Source organism: Cervus canadensis, chromosome 13 (genome assembly GCF_019320065.1).
Source record: "Cervus canadensis isolate Bull #8, Minnesota chromosome 13, ASM1932006v1, whole genome shotgun sequence".
NCBI classification, from domain to species: domain Eukaryota; kingdom Metazoa; phylum Chordata; class Mammalia; order Artiodactyla; family Cervidae; genus Cervus; species Cervus canadensis.
The window spans coordinates 27,339,121-27,362,778 of NC_057398.1; the positions used below are offsets into that span (position 1 = coordinate 27,339,121).

Here is a 23,658-nt window from a genome sequence, read left to right on the forward strand (position 1 = left end):
GTACCCAATGGCCACACATGATTTGTGGCTACAACCCTGGACAGACCAGGTCTAGACTGTAAGGGATGAGAGCCTGCAGAGGACAGAGGCCCCACAGAGTCACTGCGCGCCCACGATATGCCAGACTCCAGGGTGAGCACTTCATCCACATCATACATCATCTTTTTTCGTCCCCACATAGGCCTGTGAGATTAGCATTAGTATCACTCCAGATGGGGAATAGCAGGGCTGAGAAAACTTAAAACATTTCCCCAGGATCATCTGGCTGGCGAGTGGCAGAGCTGGGCTTCAAAGCCAGGTCTCTCATAGTCCATTGCCAACCTCGGAACCTCAGAGTTTCTATACAGAATTTTCTGTAACAGGCCAGATAGTAAATATCTTAGCCTTTTGGGACCAATCTGTCACAACCATTCAGCTCTGCTCTTGTAACAAGACAGCATGCATGCGTGCTCAATCATGTCCAACTCTTTGCAACCCCATGGGCTATGGCCCACCAGGCTCCCCTGTCCATGGGATTTTCCAGGCAAGAATACTGGAGTGGGTTGCCATTTCCTCCTCCAGGGGATCTTCCCAACCCACAGATTGAACTTGTGTCTCCTGCACTGGCAGGCACATTCTTTATCACTGAGCCACCAACAGGGCAGCAGCCTTAGACAATGTGTAAACAAATGAGCATGGCTCTGTCCCAATAGCACTTCATTTAGGGAAACAGGTAGAGGGCAGGATCTAGCCTTTGGACTGTGGTCTGCAACCCCTGTGCTAGGCTAACACAACTGGGCCTCCGGATGCCCAGGTTCAGGGAGACCTCAATGACTAATTGCTGATGTTCTGTGGTGTGTGCATGTGTCGGGAGTGTTTGGAAGGAGGAGACCCTCTCTTTCCAGAACCACCATGGCCCTCCCAATGTTCAGAAGGATGCAGAATGGCTATGTTTTGGTGGTACTTCCTCAGATTCTGCCAGGGGCTCGGCCAGTCCCTGTAATTCTGTAGCCTCCACTGAGCTCCTGGCTATAAACATGAGTTATTCCCACTCTCAGGCTGAGAGAGAGGGGAAATAAAGGCCAGGATTGATGGAATCCCAGACATAAAATCTGGCACCATAATGCCTACATTTTGGAAATTGCCTTTAATTAATGGTTTATGGCCACAAAGATTCCCTCCCCCAACCCTTCATCCTTCTGTAGCATCTTCTCCCTGGTGATCAGTCCTGGCGATGGGAACAGGGAGGGGGTGAAAGAGGAGGGCTGGTGAATAGCTGGTTTCTCAGAAACCAAAATGTGTGGTTTTGCTTATATGAACCCAGCTTGGCCTCTGGCATTCCTCAAGCCTGGACTCCATAAATAATGTGAATTGAAAAGCCAGCTCCCTGCACAGGCCTGAGGCCTGTTAGCTACAGAATCATCCACACACACTCACAAAAACACATCAAGCTCAGGAAAACACACACTCACAAGTGTGTACACACACACACACACACCGGAAATTTGCTTTTTTATTTTTTGGTCCACTTATCAGTCTCTCCTTCTTCCTGTTTATCTTGCTGTCTTTGTGTTCCGTGGCACTATTTCTTTCCTGAAGTTCTGCTCTTTGAGTCTCTCTTCCGTTCTCTCTCCTGTCTTTCCCCTTCCCATGCCCTTTGATCTCCCCTACTTGGGACACATAACCAAGCTACACAAACACACCCCCAGCTGCCCACCTCAGCATAGAATCCACAAATCCTCCCCTCCCATCACAGACACCCCTGCCCCTCCCACCTGGACCAGGCTTGACTCTAACCAGGACAATGAACTTCCACCCAAGTGCAAGAAGTACAATTAGGTTCCCTCCCTAAGCACCTGAGCTGAACTCAAACCACATTTCATCCCAGGAATACAAGGGGATGGAGGCAACTCTGCCAAATTCCAGGTGTAGCCAAAAAAAAAAAAAACTGCCCAAGCCCGAAGGGAGAGGCCCTTTATTACCAATAATAGCCACCTTGACTGAGTGTCTACTATGGCTTCATATTCAGAATTTATAATAGTCATGTTAACCTAAGAGGTAGATATTATTATTATTCCCATTTTATAGATGGGAAAACTGAGGGTCCAAGAGGTAAATGAATTTGCTTAAAACCAAAGTCTGTCCAACTCCAAAGCCTAGTCTCTTCCCGCATGCTCAATCGCTTCAGTCTTGTCTGACTTTTTGCAACCCTGTGGATTGTAGCCCTCCAGGCTCCTCAGTCCATGGGATTTCCCAGGCAAGAATACTGGAGTGGGTTGCCATGCCCTCCTCCAGGGGACTTTCTTGATCCAGAGATTGAACCCACGTCTCCTGTGTCTCCTGCATTGCAGATGGATTCTTTACCCCTGAGTCACTGGGGAAGCCCCAGTCTCTTCCCACAGGGCTGGTCCAAATAGACAACATGGGCTGTGTCTTGGGATCTGGGACAACCAGTCTCAGCCACATAAGGTCTCTCATCTCCCCAGAAACATGTAACAGAGACATGACTCCAATACAGGAATAAGGCAGAGGTTCTCAGGTCTAGCCAACAGGAGGACACACTGTTTGGATTCCAGTGGTCAGCACCTGTGCACCCAACCAGAAAGGCTTCCCTGCCACTCAAACCTGTCCTTGGGGGCCCAGCTCTAGCAGTGGAGGGAAGGGAACACCTAGGCTGAGGCCCCTAGCCAGGCAGGGACTTGGAGCCTCCCAGGCAAGGCTGCAGAGGCAGTCGCTGTTTCTGCATTCCCTGGCGCCATGGCAACAAGAGTGCTCAAATTGGTGACCCGCACAGAGTCTGTACCATCTGCTGTTTTCGGGGCTGGGGGTTGCAGGGTCACCTTCTGTCTGCCTGAGAAAGGAAATATAGTAATGTGGCAATGACCTCTCACCCTTGTCTATGCAGTATAGAAAGGCCCCATCAGCCCCACTGTCACTGAGTCCGCAGAGCAGCCCAGGGGAGGAGGCAGGCAGCAGAGAGCAGCATCACGACAACATGCAGAGATGGACACCGAGGCACGAGGCACCACCTCTGCCCACCCTGCGTTAGGTCGTTCTGCCTGGCACCCTGCTGGACCAGCCTGGCATCTTCCAGGCCAGGTGGCTGTGGGCCCCGAAGGGCTCTTAGCTGGGCAGTTAGGTGTTGGGGAGAAGGGTTTCAGTAGAGCTGGGACGAGGGAGGTGGGTATGGTCACCAAGCTGCAGTTCCCCAAGAGTTGTCCAAGGCATTTCAGTGGAGGGAGGCAAGTGACTGGGGGAAGGGGCTTTGTGACGAGGAAGTAAGGTCTTTAGCCTGTGGGTTTTTTTTTTTCAATTTCAAAAATAATATAGCCAATGCAGAAAACTTGGAAAACAGAAAAATATGCACACACATTCTGGCACATTCACAAGTTCATGACACACACACACACATGTTCACACACAAATATCCATTATCCCTTTCCAGAGATAAAGACATTTAGCATTTAACCATCTAATACAATGTAATATATGACATATGTGTATATATTATATAGACATAATTATTTGGATTCCCTGGTGGTTCAGACGGTAAAGTATCTGCCTGCCATGAAGGAGACCTGGGTTCAATCCCTGCGTACAGAAGATCCCCTGGAGAAGGGAATGGCAACCCACTCCAGTATTCTTGCCTGGAGAATCCCATGGACAGAGAAGCCTGGCAGGCTACAATCCATGGGGCTGCAAAAAGTCAGACACGACTCAGCGACTAACACATGTATTATAGGTACGTTATACATATTATCATACATATTTTAACGTGGTTGGGATTCTGTTGTACCTGCTATCTTGTACTGTGCTTTTCCATTTTGCAGTAGATTGTGCACATTTTCTCATATAAAAAATATTCCCATGACAGGTTTTTCAATGAATTGCCTATATTCCGACATACAAATGAAGTATCATTCATTCAGATTAAACTTTCATCCATAACCATTTATACTGCTTTCTACTTTTTAAATGTTTCTACTTTTTTCATTATAAATTATATATGTTTATTACGGAACTTTAACAACACTTAGAGGTACAGATGCTGATGCTAAGTCACTTCAGTCGTGTCTGACTGTGCGACCCCAGAGATGGCAGCCCACCAGGCTCCCCCGTCCCTGGGATTCTCCAGGCAAGAACACTGGAGTGGGTTGCCATTTCCTTCTCCAATGCATGAAAGTGAAAAGTGAAGTCGCTCAGTTATGTTGGACTTTTCGAGACCCCATGGACTGTAGCCTACCAGGCTCCTCCGTCCATGGGATTTTCCAGGCAAGAGTATTGGAGTGGGTTGCCATTATTAGAGGCACAGCAGGAGGGAAATAATCTCATACAAACTCAGCAACTATAACATTTTTGTGCTTTTCACACCGATCGTTTTACTATGTGTCTGATTTGATGGCTATGTAATTTTTACCTTGTTATAATGGTTTATAATATACAATATAGGGTCCTTTCAAATCAGGCTTATTTTTTAATACTTGTCATTTCTCACAGTATTGAGTTTATCCATTTGGGTTTTCATTTAACCATGCTTTGGAAAAAGATTCTTTTCCCTTTTCTGTTGACTCCTCACCACCTGAACTTGGTATATTTATCAAGTGTTGATGCAGCTGACCGTGGGTTGAGGAATGGGGCTGCAAAATGCTGGTAGAAAGACATTTTTGCCTGTGAGGGCCACTCCAGAAACACATTTCAGTGTGTATAGGAATAGAGCTGGTGCTCCATTTATCCTAAAAATATGAATCACCCAGTAGCCCAAAAATGACTGTCTCTGTGTTGTTTACAGTAGTAAAAAATGAGGGACAACCAGGCCCACCGACAGGAGGCAGGTGAAATAGATTATGGAGCATCCATTCCACAAATCCTGTGTGGTCAAAAGATATTACAGATCACTGCTGCGAAAGAGGGATGTCCTCCATGGTGTAAATGAGAACAGCATATTACAAAACAGGATGGACCATGTAAATGTGGGCATCTGTGTGTGTTTGTAAGCGTGGGCATTTTTTTCCCCCCAGTGGCTATAATGCTGTTTATTTTTTATGAGGATATGTAGCCAGATTAAGCACAGGTTAATAATACCAGTTTGTTCTTTTCAAAGCAAAGCAAAAGCCCCATAGACTTTTTATTTATTTATTTACTTTTTAATTGGAGGAAGTGTAGGCATCTGTGTATCCCAAAGAATATTTAACTAAATGCCAGCAGCTGCTGTCTCCGGGTGGCGTGGGTTTTGGGGTGATTCTGTTTTATTTTTATTCTTTCTTGGATTTTTAATTCTTTAAATTCTTTTCCTTTTAGAGGGCATAGGTTACTATCGTCCTGGGGGAGGGGCAGCACAACAAAGCAAAAGCTATTTTGATTCTGAAAAGAAGAAACCTATAGGGTGAGGAAGACATGGGGGGGGGGTACTCAGAAGGGGCAGCCTGCCCCTGCCCTGCCCCTCACCCCACTGCCCAACACGGCCCTGTGTGCTTATGTGTTGCAGACTCCGACAGCCAGTGCAGCCCCACGAGGCAGAGCCTCAGCCTGTCGGAGGGCGAGGAGCAAATGGACCGGCTGCAGCAGGTGGAGCTGGTCAGAACCACGCCCATGTCCCACTGGAAGGCGGGTACCGTCCAGGCCTGGCTGGAGGTAGTCATGGCCATGCCCATGTACGTCAAGGCCTGTGCGGAGAACGTCAAGAGTGGGAAGGTAGGACCCCCGTGGGGATCCCCACCCCTCTCCCATCCCGTCCTCAGGGTTACAGGAGCTGGCTGAACCGGGTTCATCCTCCAATGACTCCAGTAAATCATTGTCTCTCCAACAAGGCACATAGCTCTTCTGAGCCTCAGCTTCCTCATCTTTAAAATGGGACTAATTTCCCTTTACCTGGCTGGAGGGAGGCAGGGCTGGACTTGAGCACCTTTTCAGCCCGTTCGGGGGTTCCACCGCCTCCCGGAGCAGCAGTCCTCTGGCGAGGCGCCTGCAGAGCTCTTCCCATTGCTGTTCCCGCACCGCGGGGAGGGATTCCTTGGGTCCCCGCTCCCACGCCTCCCTTCGGCGCTCAATCCCCACTTGCTGGGCGCAGGTGCTGCTGAGCCTGAGCGACGAGGACCTGGAGCTCGGCCTGGGCGTGTGTAGCTCGCTGCACCGGCGCAAGCTCCGGCTGGCCATCGAGGACTACCGCGACGCCGAGGCGGGCAGGAGGTGAGCCGGCGCCCTGGCCCCAGGGAGCTGAGAGATGAGAGACCTCTCCTCAGAGTCACACGGGTGAGGGGGCGGGCGCTGTGGGTGGGGCCAGGTGAGAAGTGCCAGGTCCTGGGACTCCAATGGGCGGTGCTCTGGGCGGGCCTTCCCTGTAAAAAGATGGAGAACAAACTCAGTGCGCCTCCTAGAGCCCTAGGATCGTCCCATTGCGGGAGTCGGGGGTCTTCAGGGGCAACCCAGAACTCCTCTAACTCCGAGGGTGGGCCAGCCCTGGTGGACCTGGGAAATTTGGCCAAGATGTTTGTTCTGCCTACTCCCACCTCAAACCCCAGTTCTTAGCATTCCAAGTAAGAGACAGCCTACAGGCTGGGAGGACGAAAAGAAATGGGCCTGATTTGGAGCCAGGTGCGAGGGGGTGTTTGAGGGCCCGGAGGGAAGGAGCATCTATCAACAAGCACACCTGGGAAGGGCTGACTATCCGTCCAACAAGTGTGTCCCCAGCGATTCCACCCTCCTGCCCCCAGCTCCTCCCGGCCTCTCTCCTGACCTTTGTGAGCAGGACTTATTGAGGAGCCCCTCATTCACCAAGCAGCTCCAGGTAAAAGGAAAGGAGCCCCCTAGCCAGTCCTCAGCATACAGAAGGGGAAGAAAACTAGCTGGTAAATCTGACACTTTCTGTTTTGCATAATTATCTCTTTCACTGGTTTCCCCATCATTTTTGTGCAGTTAATTAATCAAACCTGGTGGTGTGTGCTATTATTTGCAGAAGCAGCTTTGTGGATTAAAAATAAGAGGGGGTTGGGGGTAGGAAGGCAGGCTGGTTTAGAAGCCGGAAAAGCAAATTGCTGGGTGTCCCAGAGAATGATTCTGAGGTGGCAGGAAAAGCGATGAGATGGGATCTGAAACGCGGGTAGTAACTCCCAGCCAAGCCAAGTAAGAAGACCATGGTCCTTATCAGAAGATCTGGACCCTCCTAAAAATATGGTGAGCTTGCACCTCTGCTGAGCTTCCCCTCCTGAGTGTCCCACAAGCACCTAGCATTCACCACAGACCCTTACCCAGTGCCTGACCCCAGGCCCCAAAGGCTCACCACCCTGGGTCCCCCAAGCTGAAAACCCAACCCCAACCCCAACATGGTCACTATTACTTGGGCAGGGTGGTGCTGCCTGCCTCACCTCTCAAAAATGTGGGATTGCTGCCCATGTTCCCCCCAAATCCAGCTGACCCCTGAGAACCCCCAGAGTGAGAAAAGGATTGAAGTCAACCCAGCAGCCAGATGTGAAGAGATTTTAAACATTTCTAAGAAACCTAAGCAGGACTGTTTCCCAAAACCAGGGCCTAGGTAATGGACACCCAGGGCCTCCTGGAGCAGGGAGGAGCCTTCATCAAATGGCTCTGCTTTCTGCAGAATCCTGGTCTGTCTGTGACTTGCCCTGTGACCTTGTGCTGTAGAACTTGGTTTCTCCACCTGCGAAGTGAAGGGGATGAAATTACGACGGTGGCTCTTTAACCTTCGGCGATCATGGCCTATTTGAGAACCTAATGAAAATTTCTGAAACTTGCCCCAGAAGAAATACAAAAACTTCACAACTTTGCATTCTTGGACTCTCTAACCCATCCATGCAACTTTGAGGTGTCTGTGAACTCTAGGGTAAGGACCCCAGTGAGGTCATCTTTGAGAACATATCCTGTGTGACTCTAGGCATGACATTACCCTTTCTGGGCCTGGTTCCCCTTATCTCTAAAATTTATTGTTGTTTAATTGCTAAGTTGTGACTGATTCTTTGTGCCCGCATGGACTGTAGCCTGCCAGGCTCCTCTGTCCATGAGATTTCCCTGGTAAGAATATTGGAGTGGGTTGCCATTTCCTTCTCCAGGGGAATTTTCCAGCCCAGGGATCGAACCTACATCTCCTGCATTGGCAGGTGGATTCTTTACCACTGAGCCACCAGGGAAAACCCTATCTCTAAAATACTAATGACAAAAATCCACCAACCCCTCCCAACCTATTACTCATTGCTTTATAGACATTATTTCATTTGACCACCACGACATCAAGACAGGATAGATATGCTTAGCCCCCTTTTAAAGATGGAGAAAATGAGGCCAGAGAAATAATGGGCACAAAGTCATACTACAGAAGATTCGACTTCAAAGTCAATTTCCTTTCCACTCTCCCAAGGCACCTTTGTGTTAAAAACATCAATGGTGTATTAATAGCTCCTGCCACTATTCTTTCTGGAACACCAAATTCATCCCAGACCCTGTGCTAAGGGCTTTACCCTCTCTTACCTCTTTAAGTCCTGGAGGAAAGCAGGAGTATTTATAGAGGAGGAAATTGGGGTGCAATGTCTCAGATCTAAGGGTGATGAAGCCAGAAAGGCCTCATATTTTTTATGCTGAATAATGACTCAAATGACTTCAAAATTCTGTGCCCAAACTCACATTTCAAGATCTGATCTGTTCCCTGTTTGGGGAATATCAGTGTCAAATTTTATAAAATGTTTGAATTACTTTTAAAGTCATCCTGTTTTATTCACCTTCAGCACTTACAGTAGCTCATACCAACAGCTGGGAAAGTGTTGCCAAGCCGAGGCCCCATGGGGACAACTTTAATGAAAAGAGAACTGTTTGGAAGGGCAGGCGTGCATTAATTATCAGCATGCAGCTGGATATTGCTGATTATAAATGGACCTCTCAAATAGGTTAAGCAAGGTGCCTCCTTCCACCCTGCGCCCCACATCCCGATGCACCGCTGATTTGCTGAGCAGACCCTTCCTTCAGAGGGAAAAGAAGTCTTCTAGTCCCTATCAAAGGCCCAACAGCATATGATTCAGAGGCCACAAACTTCATCCCTTCCCTGGGCAAGAAACTAACAACAACTGGGCCTAGGAAGGGTCCCTCTAAAAGGGATGAGGCTTCAGCCTCATCTTCGAAGCCTTCCCATCTTCGAAGGGAGCTTGTTTTGGCCAGAAGATTCCAACTTGGGAGCTAGGTTTCAGGGAACTTCCTGGAAGACTGGAGCTGGTGCCCCCCTCGCCTGGCCTTGCTGTCTTCCTTGTGTGCGTGCCGCTTCAGTCGTATCTGACTCTGTAAGACCGTATGGACTGTAGCCCGCCAGGTTCCTCTGTCCATGGGATTTTCCAGGCAAGAATACTGGAGTGCATTGCTGTGCCCTCCTCCAGGGCATCTTCCTGACCCAGGGATTGAACCTGCAACTCTTACGTCTGACCTGCATTGGCAGATGGCTTCTTTACCACTAGAGTGACCTGGGAAGCCCACTGGACTCTAAATCAGAAGCTCTGGGGCCTTAGCCAGGTGGAGAGCCATAGGCACCACCCCCAGTCCTGCCGTCCGGAAACTGATGGTCCAGTGGGCCACTGGCCTGCTGAGCAGCGATTACCCAGTGTGACAGTGCAAGGGCTCCACAGAGATCTGGGCACCAGGAGGGTCCTGACCTAGCACAGGGGTCCTAAGGCTTTAGGAAGAGCCGCATCTCAGCAGTCTCGCGGGAGTTAAGCAGGGGAAGAGGGTGGGATGGGAGGCCTGGAGGTGGGGAGGTCCTGGCTCTTTGGGGACAGATTCAGAGGTTCTGGGAGGCTGAGGGGCAAGAGGAAGGGAGCAAAGCCAGGAGCCCACCTTCCTGCTCTCAGTCCGTCTTCCGATGAAGTGTCTGCTACTATGCGTGCAGCATCAGGCTGACTCAGCCTGGAGAACAGTCCCTGTGCTCAGATAATTCATTTGTAAGGTTCCGCGTGTGATGGGACTCTGAAGGGAATTCTTAAAGAGGCAGAGCAAACATGTCAGGGAGCATGCTCAGACAGCACAGAGCCAGCCTCTGCAACATGGGAGCTGATGCCTAGGAGGGGAGGAGAGAGCCCAGGCGGGGCTGGAAGAAAATGGGTGCCCGAGAGGCAGGGACCCCCACCATCTGAGGACAAACACAGTGCATCCCGAAGTGCTCCCAGCTCCAGCCCGGTGGGAGGGGGAGCCTGCACCCTGTGAGGTCACCCCGAGGACTTCTGACTTTATCTCTGCAAAGGGGCGCCATGGGAGAGTTTCTTTATTTAAATCTACTGTTCTTTTTTCCTCTTTTATGGACTTTTTATTTTTTGACCACTTGTGTGTGTGGGTGTGTGTGTGTGTGGGATAGGGATCTTAGTTCACTGACCAGGGGTTGAGCCCACGCTGCCGTGGAAGCACGGAGTCCTAACCACTGGACCACCAGGGAATTCTGCTACTGACTTTTCATTGAGTGTTGAGCTATACTTCTCTTATTTTTAATTATTGCTCTATAGTTTACAATATACACACTTCACTTAACACTATCTTCAAATATTATACAACTTCGCGTGTAGTATAACATGCTTTTTTCCTCCTGCCATTGTGCTATCATTTACACACACACACACACATGTGCCATAATATGTTGTTATTATTTTTTTTTAACTGGCCATTATCTTTTAAGATTAGCAACTAAGGAAAATATTTACCAAGATAATTTACCATTTCCAGTCTTCTTCAAAAAAAAGTTTTATTGTGGTAAAATACCCATAAAATGTACCACCTTAATCATTTTTTAGAGTACAGTTCAGCAGTGTTACTTTACCGGCTTCCCTGGTAGCTCAGCTGGTAAAGAATCTGCCTGCAATGCAGGAGACTCCGCTTCGATTCCTGGGTCAGGAAGATCCACTGGAGAAGGGACAGGCTACCCACTCCAGTATTCTTGGGCTTCCCTTGTGGCTGAGGTGGTAAAGAATCCTCCGGCAATGTGGGAGACCTGGGTTCAATCCCTGGGTTGGGAAGAGCTCCTGAAGCAGGGAATGGCTACCCACTCCAGTATTCTGGCCTGGGGAATTCCATGGACTGTATGGTCCAGGGGGTCGCAGAGTCGACACGACTGAGGGGCTTTCACTCACTCACTCAGCGGTGTTAAGTACATTCACATTGTTGTGCAGCCATCACCACCATCCATTGCAATAACTCTTTCATCTTATAAAACTGAAACTCTTTCCCCATTAAACACTAACTCTCCATTCTCCTCTTCCCCAAGTAAGCCAACAACCATCATTCTACTTTTGAATCTGACTACTCTCAAGTTCCTCACATAAGTGGAGTCACATTGTATTTGTCTTTTTGTGACTGGCTTATTTCATTATCATAATGTGCTCAAGATTCATCTGTGTGTAGTATCTGTCAGCCTTTTTAAGTTTGAATACTACTCCACTGGGGCTGAATACAAGCCCATTTTGCTTATCTGTTCATCCATCTATGGATACTTGAGTTGCTTCTACCTTTTAGCTCTTGTAAATAGTGATGCTATGAACACAGGATGTGCTGATATATCTCTTAAAGGCCCAAATTTCAACACTTTTGGATATATACGCAAAAGTGGAATTGCCGAAACATATGGTAATTCTATTTTTAATTTTCTGCAGAACTGTCATACTGTTTTCCACAGTGACTGTACCCCTGTACGTGGTCACAAACAGTGCACAAGGGTTCCAGTTTCTCCACATCCTTGCCAACACTTGTTTTTTTTAATAGTGGCCATCCTAGTGAGTATCAAGTGGTATTTTATCATAGTTTTGGTTTGCATTTCCCTAATGATTAGTGAAGGGCTTCCTAGGTGGCATAGTGGTAAAGAATACACCTGAGGTAACTTGGGTTCAGTCCCTGGGTCAGGATTATCCCCTGGAGTAGGAAATGACAACCCTCTCAAGTATTCTTACCTGGAAAATTCCATGGACAGGGGAGCCTGGCAGGCTACAGTCCAAGGGGTCACAAAGACTCGGACACAACTGAGCATATAAGCACACACGCACATACACACAATGATTAGTGATACTGAGCATTTTTCCATGAGCCTATTGGTCATCTTTATATCTTCTTTGCAGAAATGTCTCTTTGAGTCCTTTACCCATTTCTGAATCAGGTTGTTTGGTTTTTTTGTTGAGTTCTATTGTTCAGTCACTCAGTCGTGTCCACCTCTTTGCGAATCCATGGACTACAGCACTCCAGACTTCCCTGTCCTTCACCATCTCCCAGAGTTAGCTCAAACTCATGTCCATTGAGTCAGTGATGCCATCCAACCATCTAATCCTCTGTCCTTCTCCTCCTGCCTTCAAGCTTTCCCAGCATCAGGGTCTTTTCCAATGAATCAGCCCTTCACATCAGGCAGCCAAAGTATTGGAGTATTGTTAAGGTTTAGGAGTTCTCTTTATTCTTTTGTGTAGCCCAAATTTCCATGTGGTTATTAGTATTTTCTTTCCTCCTGAAGAAATGCCTTTTACATTTCTTGTAGTTCATTCCTCTGAATTTCTACTTGTTTAAAAAAGTCTTTTGTTTCCTCCCTCATTTCTGAAGACTTTATTTTTTAGAGCAGTTTTAGTTTCACAGCAAAATGGAGGGAAAGTTAAGAGATTTCACGTAAATCTCTTGCCCTCACACATGCATGGCCTCCCCCATTCTCATCATCCCCCACCAGGTGGAGCATTTGTTTCAGTTGAACTGACACACCATTGTTACCCAAAGTCCATAGTTTACATTAGGGTTCACTCTGGGTGCTGTATATTCTATGGATTTGGACAAACGTATAGTAGAGTGCGTCCATCATTACCATACAACACTGAATAGTTTCACCTCCCTAAAATCCTCTGTGCTCCACCTAGTCATCCCTCCCTCTCCCTCAAACCCTGGAAACCACTGGTCTTTTTGCTGTCTCCATAGTTTTGCCTCTTCCAGAATGTCATACTGTTGGAATCATACAGTGTGTAGCCTTTTCAGGTTGGCCTCTGTCACTTAGTAATATGCATTGAGGGTTCCTCTGAGAGAGGGTTTTAAGTAGAGGGGTGACATGATCTGATGGATATATTTAAAAGGCCATCTGGCACCCACAGGGGAAATGGATTATTAGAAGGAGGAAGGGAGTGGGGTGGGGGCAGTCGGGAGGCAGTTGCAGAAATCTATGCCAGAGGTGGCCATGGCTTGACCCCAGAAAAGGAGGCAAGGGGCCAGACACGCTGACCAGAGAGGTTGATAGATGGACAGGGTGGGGGAGGGGAGAGGCAGGGCAAGTGAGAGCCTGGAACTGGGAGACAGGACGGACATTTCATCTGGAGCTTGTTAAGTCTGAGATGCCTGTGGCAGCCAGGAGATGTCAAGAGGGCAGCCCGTTAGGATCTCGGAAGGTGAGTTTATGAATTGGGAGTGTCTGTTAGCAGATGTGATCCAGAGCCCTAGAAATGGATGTCAGCCAGAGACAGGAGAGTGTGGGGGTGGAGAAAGGAAGGGGTGAGGAGGGAAGATGTGCCCATTATAAGGCAGCATCTACCCAGATCCAGAGCTCAATACACATTCTTGGAAGGAAGGAAGGAAGCAAGGAGCCATGGAGGACACCAGCAGGAGCAATGGCATGATCCGCTAGCTCCACCCTGGGGAAGGGACTAGCGGGGCTCCAGAGGCATAGAGACCAGTGAGAAGGCGAATTCAGGGGAGAAATGATGGTGCCTAGAGACAGCAGAGTGGAGAAGGAAATGGCAACCCACTCCAGTGTTCTTGCCTGGAGAATCCCAGGGATAGGGGAGCCTGGTGGGCTGCCATCTATGGGGTCGCACAGAGTCAAACACGACTGAAACTACTTAGCAGCAGCAGCAAAGACAGCAGAGGAGAGGAGAAAGGAGGAAGCTGAGTCAGAGCAGGTGGAAAATCCCACCCAGGTTCTCCAGCTTGGCCAGTAGGATGCTCTCCTGACAGTCTCCACTCCACCTTCCCGCGGGGAGTGGGTTTGGGGTGCTCCTTCTGCCAGCTGCGGGGGCAGCGTCACTCTGTAGGTCCATCATTTCCATTTCACATCCAGATTCCTTCATGGTCCCCCAAGGCTCCCACTTAAGCAATACAGTTCACTGCCTGGCATTCAGTTCAGTTCAGTCGCTCAATTGTGTTCAACTCTTTGCGACCCCATGGACTGCAGCACGCCAGGCTTCCCTGTCCATCACCAGCTCCCGGAGCTTACTCAAACTCACATCCGTTGAGTCAGTAATGCCATCCAACCATCTCATCCTCTGTTGTCCCCTTCTCTTCCTGCCTTCAATCTTTCCCAGCATCAGGGTCTTTCCCAGCATTGGAAACAATGAGTCAGTTCTTCGCATCAGGTGGCCCAAGTATTGGAGTTTCAGCATCAGTCCTTCCAATGAATATTCAGAACTGATTTCCTTTAGTATTGACTGCTTGGATCTCCTTGCAGTCCAAGGGACACTCAAGAGTCTTTTCCAACACCACAGTTCAAAAGCATCAATTCTTCGGCACTCAGCTTTCTTCACAGTCCAACTCTCACATCCATACATGAACTACTGGAAAAACCACAGCTTTGACTAGACAGACCTTGGTTGGCAAAGTAATATCTCTGCTTTTTAATATGCTGTCTAGGTTGGTCATAGCTTTTCTTCCAAGGAGCAAGTGTCACTTAATTTCATGGCTGCAGTCACCATCTGCAGTGATTTTGGAGCCCAAAAAAATAAAGTCTGTCACTGTTTCCATTGTTTCTCCATCTATTTGCCATGAAGTGATGGGACCAGATGCCATGATCTTAGTTTTCTGAATGTTGAGCTTTAAGCCAACTTTTTCACTCTCCTCTTTTATTTTCATCAAGAGGCTCTTTAGTTCTTCTTCACTTTCTGCCATAAGGGTGGTGTCCTCTGCATATCTGAGGTTATTGATATTTCTCCCAGAAATCTTGATTCCAGCTTGTGCTTCTCCAGCCCAGCGTTTCTCATGGTGTACTCTGCATATAAGTTAAATAATCAGGGTGACAATATACAGCCTTGACGTACTCCGTTTCCTATTTGGAAACAGTCTGTTGTTCCATGTCCAGGTCTAACCGTTGCTTCTTGACCTGCATACAGAGATTTCTCAGGAGGCAGGTCAGGTGGTCTGGTATTCCCGTCTCTTTAAGAATTTTCCATAGTTTTTGTGATCCACACAGTCAAAGGCTTTGGCACAGTCAATAAAGCAGAAATAGATGTTTTTCTGGAACTCTCTTGCTTTTTCGATGATCCAACGGATGTTGGCAATTTGATCTCTGGTTCCTCTGCCTTTTCTAAAACCAGCTTGAACATCTGGAAGTTCACGGTTCAGGTACTGTTGAAGCCTGGCATTACCTCAGGTCGTTTTTTAAAAGTCCTTCCGCAGGTGGGAGGCACTGTCCTCATTCCTTCTTCAAGGCTGCCACCATGTGGTGAACAGGGGAATAACAGCTGAGGAGACCATCCTGTCCACTTGGGAAGTATTCCTTGTGCACCTACTACACACGCACACATTCGGCACTGGGTGAAGTTCAGTGTGGGATACAGAAAACCTAAGATATGGTGGTGAGGAGAGGAGTTGGAATAAGCAAAACTTGGAGCTTAAATCTGATTCCAAGCCGTGCCACTCTGTGACTCGGGGCAAAGTCCAAGGAGAGATTGGCCCCAGCCAAGGTTCTTGGGCCTCAGGGATTCTGCAGTGGCCTCTGGGATGGAGGTGGGGCGGGGCGGGGCTTTGGGAGGTACCCGGTCCCCAGAGGTGCTGCTTCCTGCTGCATCCATTCCCGCGGCGCTGTCATTGTCCCTTCCCATTCTCAGGGTGTCTGAATGTGGTCTCTTTCCTTCCTGCACCCTCTGTCTGTTGATTCTTTATTATTCTTTGGGGCTCACTCCCTGCTTCTGTCTCTCCCTCTGTCTCTGCCTCCCTTGTCTAACTCTCCCCTCTGTGCCTCTGTCTCTCTCCTATGTCTCTGTCCCTCTCTCCCCTTGTCTCTCCCTGTCTCCTCTCTCCCCTGCATCTGCCTCTCCCCTTGCTGCCCTTTGTCTTTCTCTCTGTCTCTCCACTCCATCACTGTTCCTATCTATCTCTGTGACTTTCTTGGTCCCCTGACCCCGTTATTTTGCTTCTCTCTGGTCATCTCTGCCCCATTTCTCCCTGTCTCTCTGTTTCTGCCACCTTTCCCCACCCATCCCTCTCTCCGGCTGTGTCTCTCCTCACCAGCCTGTCCAAAGCTGCTGACCTGGACCATCACTGGGTGGCTAAGGCCTGGCTCAACGACATCGGCCTGTCCCAGTACTCCCAGGCCTTCCAAAACCACCTGGTCGATGGGCGGATGCTGAACTCCCTGATGAAGCGGGACCTGGAGAAGCACTTGAATGTGTCCAAGAAGTTCCACCAGGTCAGCATCCTGCTGGGGATCGAGCTGCTCTACCAAGTCAACTTCAGCAGGGAGGTGAGAACCAGGGTTCAGGGCACCTTCTGCAGCCCTGCTTTCCCTTCTGGCATCTGCTATCTGTCCATCCAACCATCTGCCCATCCACACATCTCTCCATCCATCCATCCACCTGTCTATCAATCCACGCATCCATCCCTTTCTTTCTCCCTCCCTCCTTTCAACAACTGCTTATTGGGGAATGGACCAGACCCTGTGCTCAATTCAGGGGAAGAGGGAAACACTCATCCTCCAGGCAACCACAAAGATGCTTGTGGCCACAACATCATGGAAGGTTGTCCCAATGAGGGGTGGGGGCGGGGTTTTATGAAAACTCAGAGGAAAGCTTTCAGAAGGACAAGAGAAGCCTTTCCAGCAACAGTAACAGCTAAACTGAGACCTGAAGGGAGGAATTCTGGGTATCAGTCAATAGAAGGTATGAGGGGAAAAGCAATCCAGCAAGGGAATAGCATAGACTAAGACCCAGAGGATAGATCTGCAGCAGCAGAACTGAGAGTCCTATGTGGTTCTGTCCTGGATTTGAGGTGGGGGAAGGAATGGGGATGCTGACAGGTAACTAGGAGGTTGTGAGGCACATTGTAGAGTTTGGACTCTGAGTGCCCCTTGTTCTGATCACTGCCAAGCCAGAGAGCCCAGGATGTCTGCTTCAGCTTCCCCCAAACCTAGTACATCTCCCCAGCTACTCCCCCAAGGGAGGGGCCCTGGGCTGCCGGGGGTGAGTGTGACCGGCCTACTCTTCTCAGAGCACTGTCATAGCACAAGCAGTTCAGGGTCAGGGGGAGAGGGACTGAAGAGGGGGCTTTTTGGCCTTGTCAAACACCCAAGTCAGAGCCCTGGGCACAGGAAGTGATGAGGACACAGGCCCTGGCCCCCAGTGAGCCCCAGTCTGGTACAGGAGATGAGGTGTGGGAAGAACATGATAGTGAAGTGTGGAAATAGGCAGCCTCATTTAGGGGCATCCCTTAACAGACATGCACTGAGCCCCTATTCCAAGTCAGGTGAGCAGGGCTGGGCTATACAAACCAGGCAGGTGGGGGCTGGGCTACACAAACTAGGCAGCTGCCGAGGGCCCCACCTGGCCCCACACTCTGCAGGCAAGTGGCTCTGCCTCTAGGCTCCTCCATCCCTGGAAGCAGGCTTCTCCCCATTTCCCAGAAGGAAAGGACTGACATGGCTAGAGCAGCTGTGGATGATCTGGCCAGGATCCCTCGCATCAGCATGCTGAGGTCCCTGCCAGCACCACGGACTCTCGCTTCCTGTGTGATCTCTGCATGCCCCCCTGGCCCCCCGCAGCTGACCCAGTCTCCCTCCCCACAGGCTCTGCAGGAGCGCCGGGCCCGCTGCGAGACACAGAACATAGACCCCGTGGTCTGGACCAACCAGCGGGTGCTCAAGTGGGTGCGAGACATTGACTTGAAGGTGAGGGCTGATGGCGGGCGTGGGAGGGGTGGCTCTTGGGCATATGCAAATCCCATGCCAGTCTGTGTGCAAATTCAGTATCCATCTTTAAGTGTGGGCTGGGCATCGTTTCCTAGGCCGGCAAGAACAGCCTGCCTCCTGTCACTCAAGAGGCCAGAACTACTCCCCCTGCCCACCCCTTCCCCTCCCACAGTGAGGGTGTGGATGCTGAGTCATCTTCTCTGAAGCCAGTGAGGGGTTGACTCCACAGCCGTCTTCTCCCTCAACAAGCATTTATGGGCTGCCTGCCTAGGTCTGGGGTCTAATCAGTGACAAAATAACCCAGTCGCTATTCTCAAGGCCCTAAAAAGAGTGAGGGTTTTTTAATCCCTCATGATTAAATGCACTAATCCCGGGGGGCGGGGGGCAAGCCCTTGCTCTTGAGGACATATCCCCCCTGGGGTATCCCCGTCCTCAGGCCAGCAGGGCGGCCCCCCAGGCTCACCAGCCTCTTGCCTTGCCCTCAGGAGTACGCAGACAACCTGACCAACAGTGGCGTTCACGGCGCCGTGCTGGTGCTGGAACCCACGTTCAACGCTGAGGCCATGGCCACTGCCCTGGGCATCCCCAGCGGGAAGCACATCCTCCGGAGGCACCTGGCGGAGGAGATGAGCGCCATCTTCCACCCGGCCAAGTGAGTGTGGGCTGCCAGTGGCAGCTTCCGGCTTTGGAAGCAGATAGTTCTGACTTCCGGTCGGTCCCGGCCACGCCCTTCCTGGGTCCCTCTTGTCCTTTGCGACACAGCGTTCTCCTTCTGCGGATCCAGGCTCAGAGAAGTGAAGTGCTTTATCCTCAATGTCATAGACTAGAAAGAGGTAGAGGAGGAGTCAGTCAGCTTTTGAATAAAGTGTGTGGTGCTTCCCAGGTGGCTCTAGGGGTGAAAAATCTGCCTGCCGTGCAGGAGAGGCAAGAGACCCAGGGATGGATCCCTGGGTAGGAAATGGCAAGCCACTCCAGTGAAAAATTCTTGTGTGGAAAATTCCACGGACAGAGAAACCTGGTGGGCTACAGTCCAACGGGTCGCAAAGAGTCAGACACAACTGAGTGCTACACACACACACACACACACACACAAAAACTGGGCACTTGGAGAAGGGAGAAAGGTCAGCATGTATGAGGAAGGCCGTGTGAGTGTGGGGTTTGAGCTGAGGAGGATTTGCACTGGCCTAAGAGGTTTAGATGACACCACCCTTATGGCAGAAACTGAAGAACTAAAGAGCCTCTTGATGAAAGTGAAAGAGGAGAGTGAAAAAGTTGGCTTAAAGCTCAACACTCAGAAAACTAAGATCATGGCATCTGGTCCCATCACTTCATGGGAAATAGATGGGGAAACAGTAGAAACAGTGTCAGACTTTATTTTGGAGGGCTCCAAAATCACTGCAGATGTTGACTGCAGCCATGAAATTAAAAGACACTTACTCCTTGAAAGGAAAGTTATGACCAACCTAGATAGCATGTTAAAAAGCAGAGACATTACTTTGCCAACAAAGGTCCATCTAGTCAAGGCTATGGTTTTTCCAGTGGTCATGTATGGATGTGAGAGTTGGACTGTGAAGAAAGCTGAGTGCTGGAAAATTGATGCTTTCGAACTGTGGTGTTGGAGAAGACTCTTGAATGTCCCTTGGACTGCAAGGATATCCAGCCAGTCCATCCTAAAGGAGATCAGTCCTGGGCATTCATTGGAAGGACTGATGCTGAAGCTGAAACTGCAATACTTTGGCCACCTCATGCGAAGAGTTGACTCATTGGAAAAGACCCTAATGCTGGGGTTGGGGGCAGGAGGAGAAGGGGACGATAGAGGATGAGATGGCTGGATGGCATCACCGACTCGATGGACATGAGTTTGAGTAAACTCCGGGAGTTGGTGATGAACAGGGAGGCCTGGCATGCTGGGATTCATGGGGTCGCAAAGTAACACGACTGAGCCACTGAACTGAACTGAACTGAAGAGGTTTAGATGGTCATTCCAGGTAGGGCTGGCATGGGAACAAAGGTTTGGAGACAGGGGTAGGCGTGTTAGTGGTGTTTACCATCCAGTTGAGCAGACCGTGTCAGCCCTTCTATCCCAGTCTCTTCATCTGAAAAGTGATCAGGGAATAAACACCTGAGCAGATTAAACTAGGCCCCTCCCAGTGGACTGTCTCCTTACGATGATGTGCTTAGGGTTAGATGACCATTTATTGAGCACATGCTGTGTGCACAATTCCATTCTCATAACAATACTAAGTAATCAGTTTCACAGTCTCTCTTTTATAGGTGGAGAAACTTGTTTAAAGGGCCCAAGGTACTTTCCTAAGGTCAAACAACTAGTAAGTGGCAGAGCCCAGATTTGTCCTTTATTCTATTAATATGGTATATCATGTTGATTGATGTTCAGACGTTGAATCAACCTTGCATTCCAAGGATAAATCCCAATTGTGATTGGTCATGGTGTATAATCTTTTTATATGTTGCTGGATTAGGTTTGCTAGTATTTTGAGGAAGAATTCTGTATTCATATTTACAAGGGGTATTGATCTGTAGTTTCCTTGTGATGTTTTTGTCCAGTTTTGGTATCAGAGTAATACTGGCCTCATAAAATGAGTTGGAAAGTTTTCCCTCCTCCCCTGTGTTTTGGAAGAGTTTATAAAGTATTGGTGTTCATTGTTCTTTAAACATTTGGTAAAACTCATCGATAAAGCCATCTGATCCTAGGCTTTTCTTTGTGGTAAGGTTTTTTTTTTTTCATTATTACTAATCCAATCTTTTTACTCCTTGTAGATCTGTTTAGATTTTCTGTTTCTTCTGGAGTCAGTTTTGGTAGTTTACATCTTTTCTTTAAGGATCTTAAATTTTTTTTAATTGAAATACAGTTGATTTACAATATTGTATATTAGTTTCAGGTGTACACCATAGTGATTCATGTATATAAGTATATTCCTTTTTAGATTCTTTCCCCTTATAGATTATTACAAAATATTGAGTATAGTTCCCTGTGCTATAAAGTAGGTCCTTGTTGGTTATCCGTTTTGTATAGTAGTGTGTATAGTTTATATCTTTCTGAATTTGTTTCATTTAGGTTAGCTAACTTGTTAGTGTATACAATTGATCATGAGATCATTTTCTTGTAATCCCTCTTATCTATGTAAAGTTATCCCCTCTTTCAGGCTTCTCAGGTGGCACTAGTGGTAAAGAACCCATCTACCAATGCAGGAGACATAAGACACATGGGTTCCATCCCTGGGTCAGGAAGATCCCCTGGATGAAGGCATGGCAATGCACTCTAGTATCTTTCCTGGAGAATCGTATGGACAGAGGAGCCTGGCAGGCTACAGTCCATAGGGTCGCACAGAGTCAAACATGACTGAAGCGACTTAGCATGCATGCATCCCCTCTCTCATTCCTAGTTCTAGTAATTTGAGTCATCACTCTTAACTCTTGGTCAGTCTAGCTAAGGTTAATTTGTTTTGTTAACAGATGCCAGATTTGAGGGCTTCCCGATGGTGCTAGTGGTAAAGAACCCCCCTGCCAGTGCAGGAGACACAGGGTCAATCCCTGAATCAGGAAGATCCCCTGGAGAAGAAAATGGCAACCCATTTCAGCATTCTTGCCTGTATCCCACAGACAGACTACTGTCCATAAGGTCACAAAGTGTTGGACGTGACTGAAGCAACTTAGTACACCAGATTCAAATTGAGGCTCTATGCGTCAGGCCTGAGGACTCAATCCCCTAACTACATGGGGCCTCAGAGAGCAGCCGAGTCACACCCCATGTTATGCAGGTAGAACAAAATTATGCATCTGTCACAAGGTCCAGGTGCCCTGGGCTGCCCTCCCCCAACAGCAGGCGCATACCCAAGCAGTTCTCATAGACCCTGCAAGCAGAATCATCAGTGCTCTTATGAACTGCAGATTCCCGCATCCCTTACTCAGACCTGCAGGACCAGTATCTGCTGGCAGAGCCCAGGAATCTACATTTTCAGCATTTTAAGCATGCTTAGGTGGTTTTTATGACAAGCACCCTATCCTTAGCTGGTAAAGAATCTGCCTGCAGTGTGGGAGACCTGGGTTCAATCCCTGGATTGGGAAGACCCCCTGGAGAAGGGAAAGGCTACCCACTCCAGTATTCTGGCCTGGAGAATTCCATGGACTATATTGTCCATGGGGTAGCAAAGAGTTGGACATGACTGAGCTACTTTCACTTTCACCCTATTCCATGAGCCATGAATCAATAGGAAAAAGGTTTTTCACCTCAGAATTTTCCACTTTCCTTCTGGAGCCCTGTAATCTGTAACAAGCTTAAGATATTCTGAGCCCTGGAGGGGTAGGTAGGTCTAGCTAAACGTTAGCCGTGTGACTAATTCATTAGCATTCATGTGATGCTTAAACCCTTGACCCCCGCCCCGAGGTATCTAAGGTTAGTGGGTGAACACTAGTGGAGTTTCCAGGCGGGGGGCACAGGTAGGGTGGGCTCTTAGGTTGTTGGGAGGTCAGAGACTCTGTCAAGAACTAGATGAAGGCAGACCTCCTGACATCAGGATGAAGAAGAGGGCAATTGACTCAGTTCAGGCTCCTCATTTTACCTCTGAGGAATCTGAGGCTGCTCAGGCAGGGAGCTAGGAGGACCAGACCTCAAGCTGGTCTCCCTGTTATGACCTCTTTCCTTGACGCTGCTTCTCTCCGTGAGTCGACATCGTGGCCGATGACTCCAAGTCTCCATGTGGGATTTTGGAACCTCATGGCCCTTTGCTGAAACCCTGCCATGGGCCAGGGGAGCAGACTTGCAGTTGGCTGGGGAGAGACAAACTCCATGAGTTTCTAAGAAATTTTAGAGCCCACTTCTGTCAGTACAAGAGTCCCCAGCTAAACCAAACACCAGGAAAATAGTGATCCCCAAGCAGGAGGTGAGACATTTAGGAAGGTCTGATGGGTTTATGTTAACCAAGATCTGTGGGCTTGCCCAGGACATCTCTGTCATGGTCTCAGCATCTCATCCTGTCTACTGCTTTCTTGTTCCTTTTCCTTCTTTGTTGCTGAGAGAAGGGCAGGGCAGCTTTCCAGAGAAAGGGCAGGGCATCTGGTGCTGGTCTTTTGGGGTGAGTCCTCCCAGAATGATCAGACTGAGTGGAGAGATTCCAGTTTGAGAAAACATACTGAACCCATCGAAACAAGAGATTAGGACTCCATCCAGGACTAAATCCCAGGCTGGGTGGACCAGGGTGATGGTCAACACAACAACCCTTCACATTGATATCAGATGTCATTCTCAACAAAGTACTGTCACATCCCTTATGTCACTCACTCCTCCTCATGAAGGAAGCTGAGTGAGAAGGAATCATTGCCTCCTTTGATGAATAGGGAAATGGGCTTCAGAGAGGTGCTGTGACCTGCTCATGACTAGACAGGAGTCCGTGGCAGTGCTGTAATCTATCAACCTCTGACCCTCCACCACACTTGGAAGCCTGGAGAGGGGCTAATGATTGCCTGATTCTACTCCCCAAGGAGATGTGACTCTTGATCACATCTTTGACCCCACATCACCCAGTCTATGTGATGCCTGTAGTCACAGGAGGTAGTCAGTTCAAAGCATCTAGGGAGATAATAGTCACCATGTGTTAATGTCCCATGACCAGGGAGACAGGAAATATTAGCATCCAGCCCTCCTCCTGGAAAGGCACATTTACCTAGAGTTTATAGGTTCCCATATGACATCATCTTCTCCAGCCTCCTCTCATTGCCATGACAACCATATAACCAAAGGGATCAAGGTAGAGCAGTTTCTGACATCTCATGATGTCTGC

The 23,658-nt window shown here is 48.8% G+C and overlaps 1 protein-coding gene across 4 annotated transcripts in view; it reads left to right on the plus strand.

Annotated features, from left to right (window-relative positions):
* Positions 1-23,658, plus strand: part of KAZN (kazrin, periplakin interacting protein) — a 1,309,958-nt gene that overhangs the window by 1,275,809 nt on the left and 10,491 nt on the right. For 3 of the 4 annotated variants that reach the window (XM_043485112.1, XM_043485113.1, XM_043485115.1), the window contains 5 exons: positions 5,465-5,670; positions 6,047-6,165; positions 16,189-16,420; positions 17,738-17,839; positions 18,346-18,512. In XM_043485112.1, the coding sequence (XP_043341047.1) occupies positions 5,465-5,670; positions 6,047-6,165; positions 16,189-16,420; positions 17,738-17,839; positions 18,346-18,512 (826 nt within the window). Of the gene's footprint in view, positions 1-5,464; positions 5,671-6,046; positions 6,166-16,188; positions 16,421-17,737; positions 17,840-18,345; positions 18,513-23,658 lie in introns of those variants that run through there. The other variant, XR_006272546.1, reaches the window with a different exon arrangement.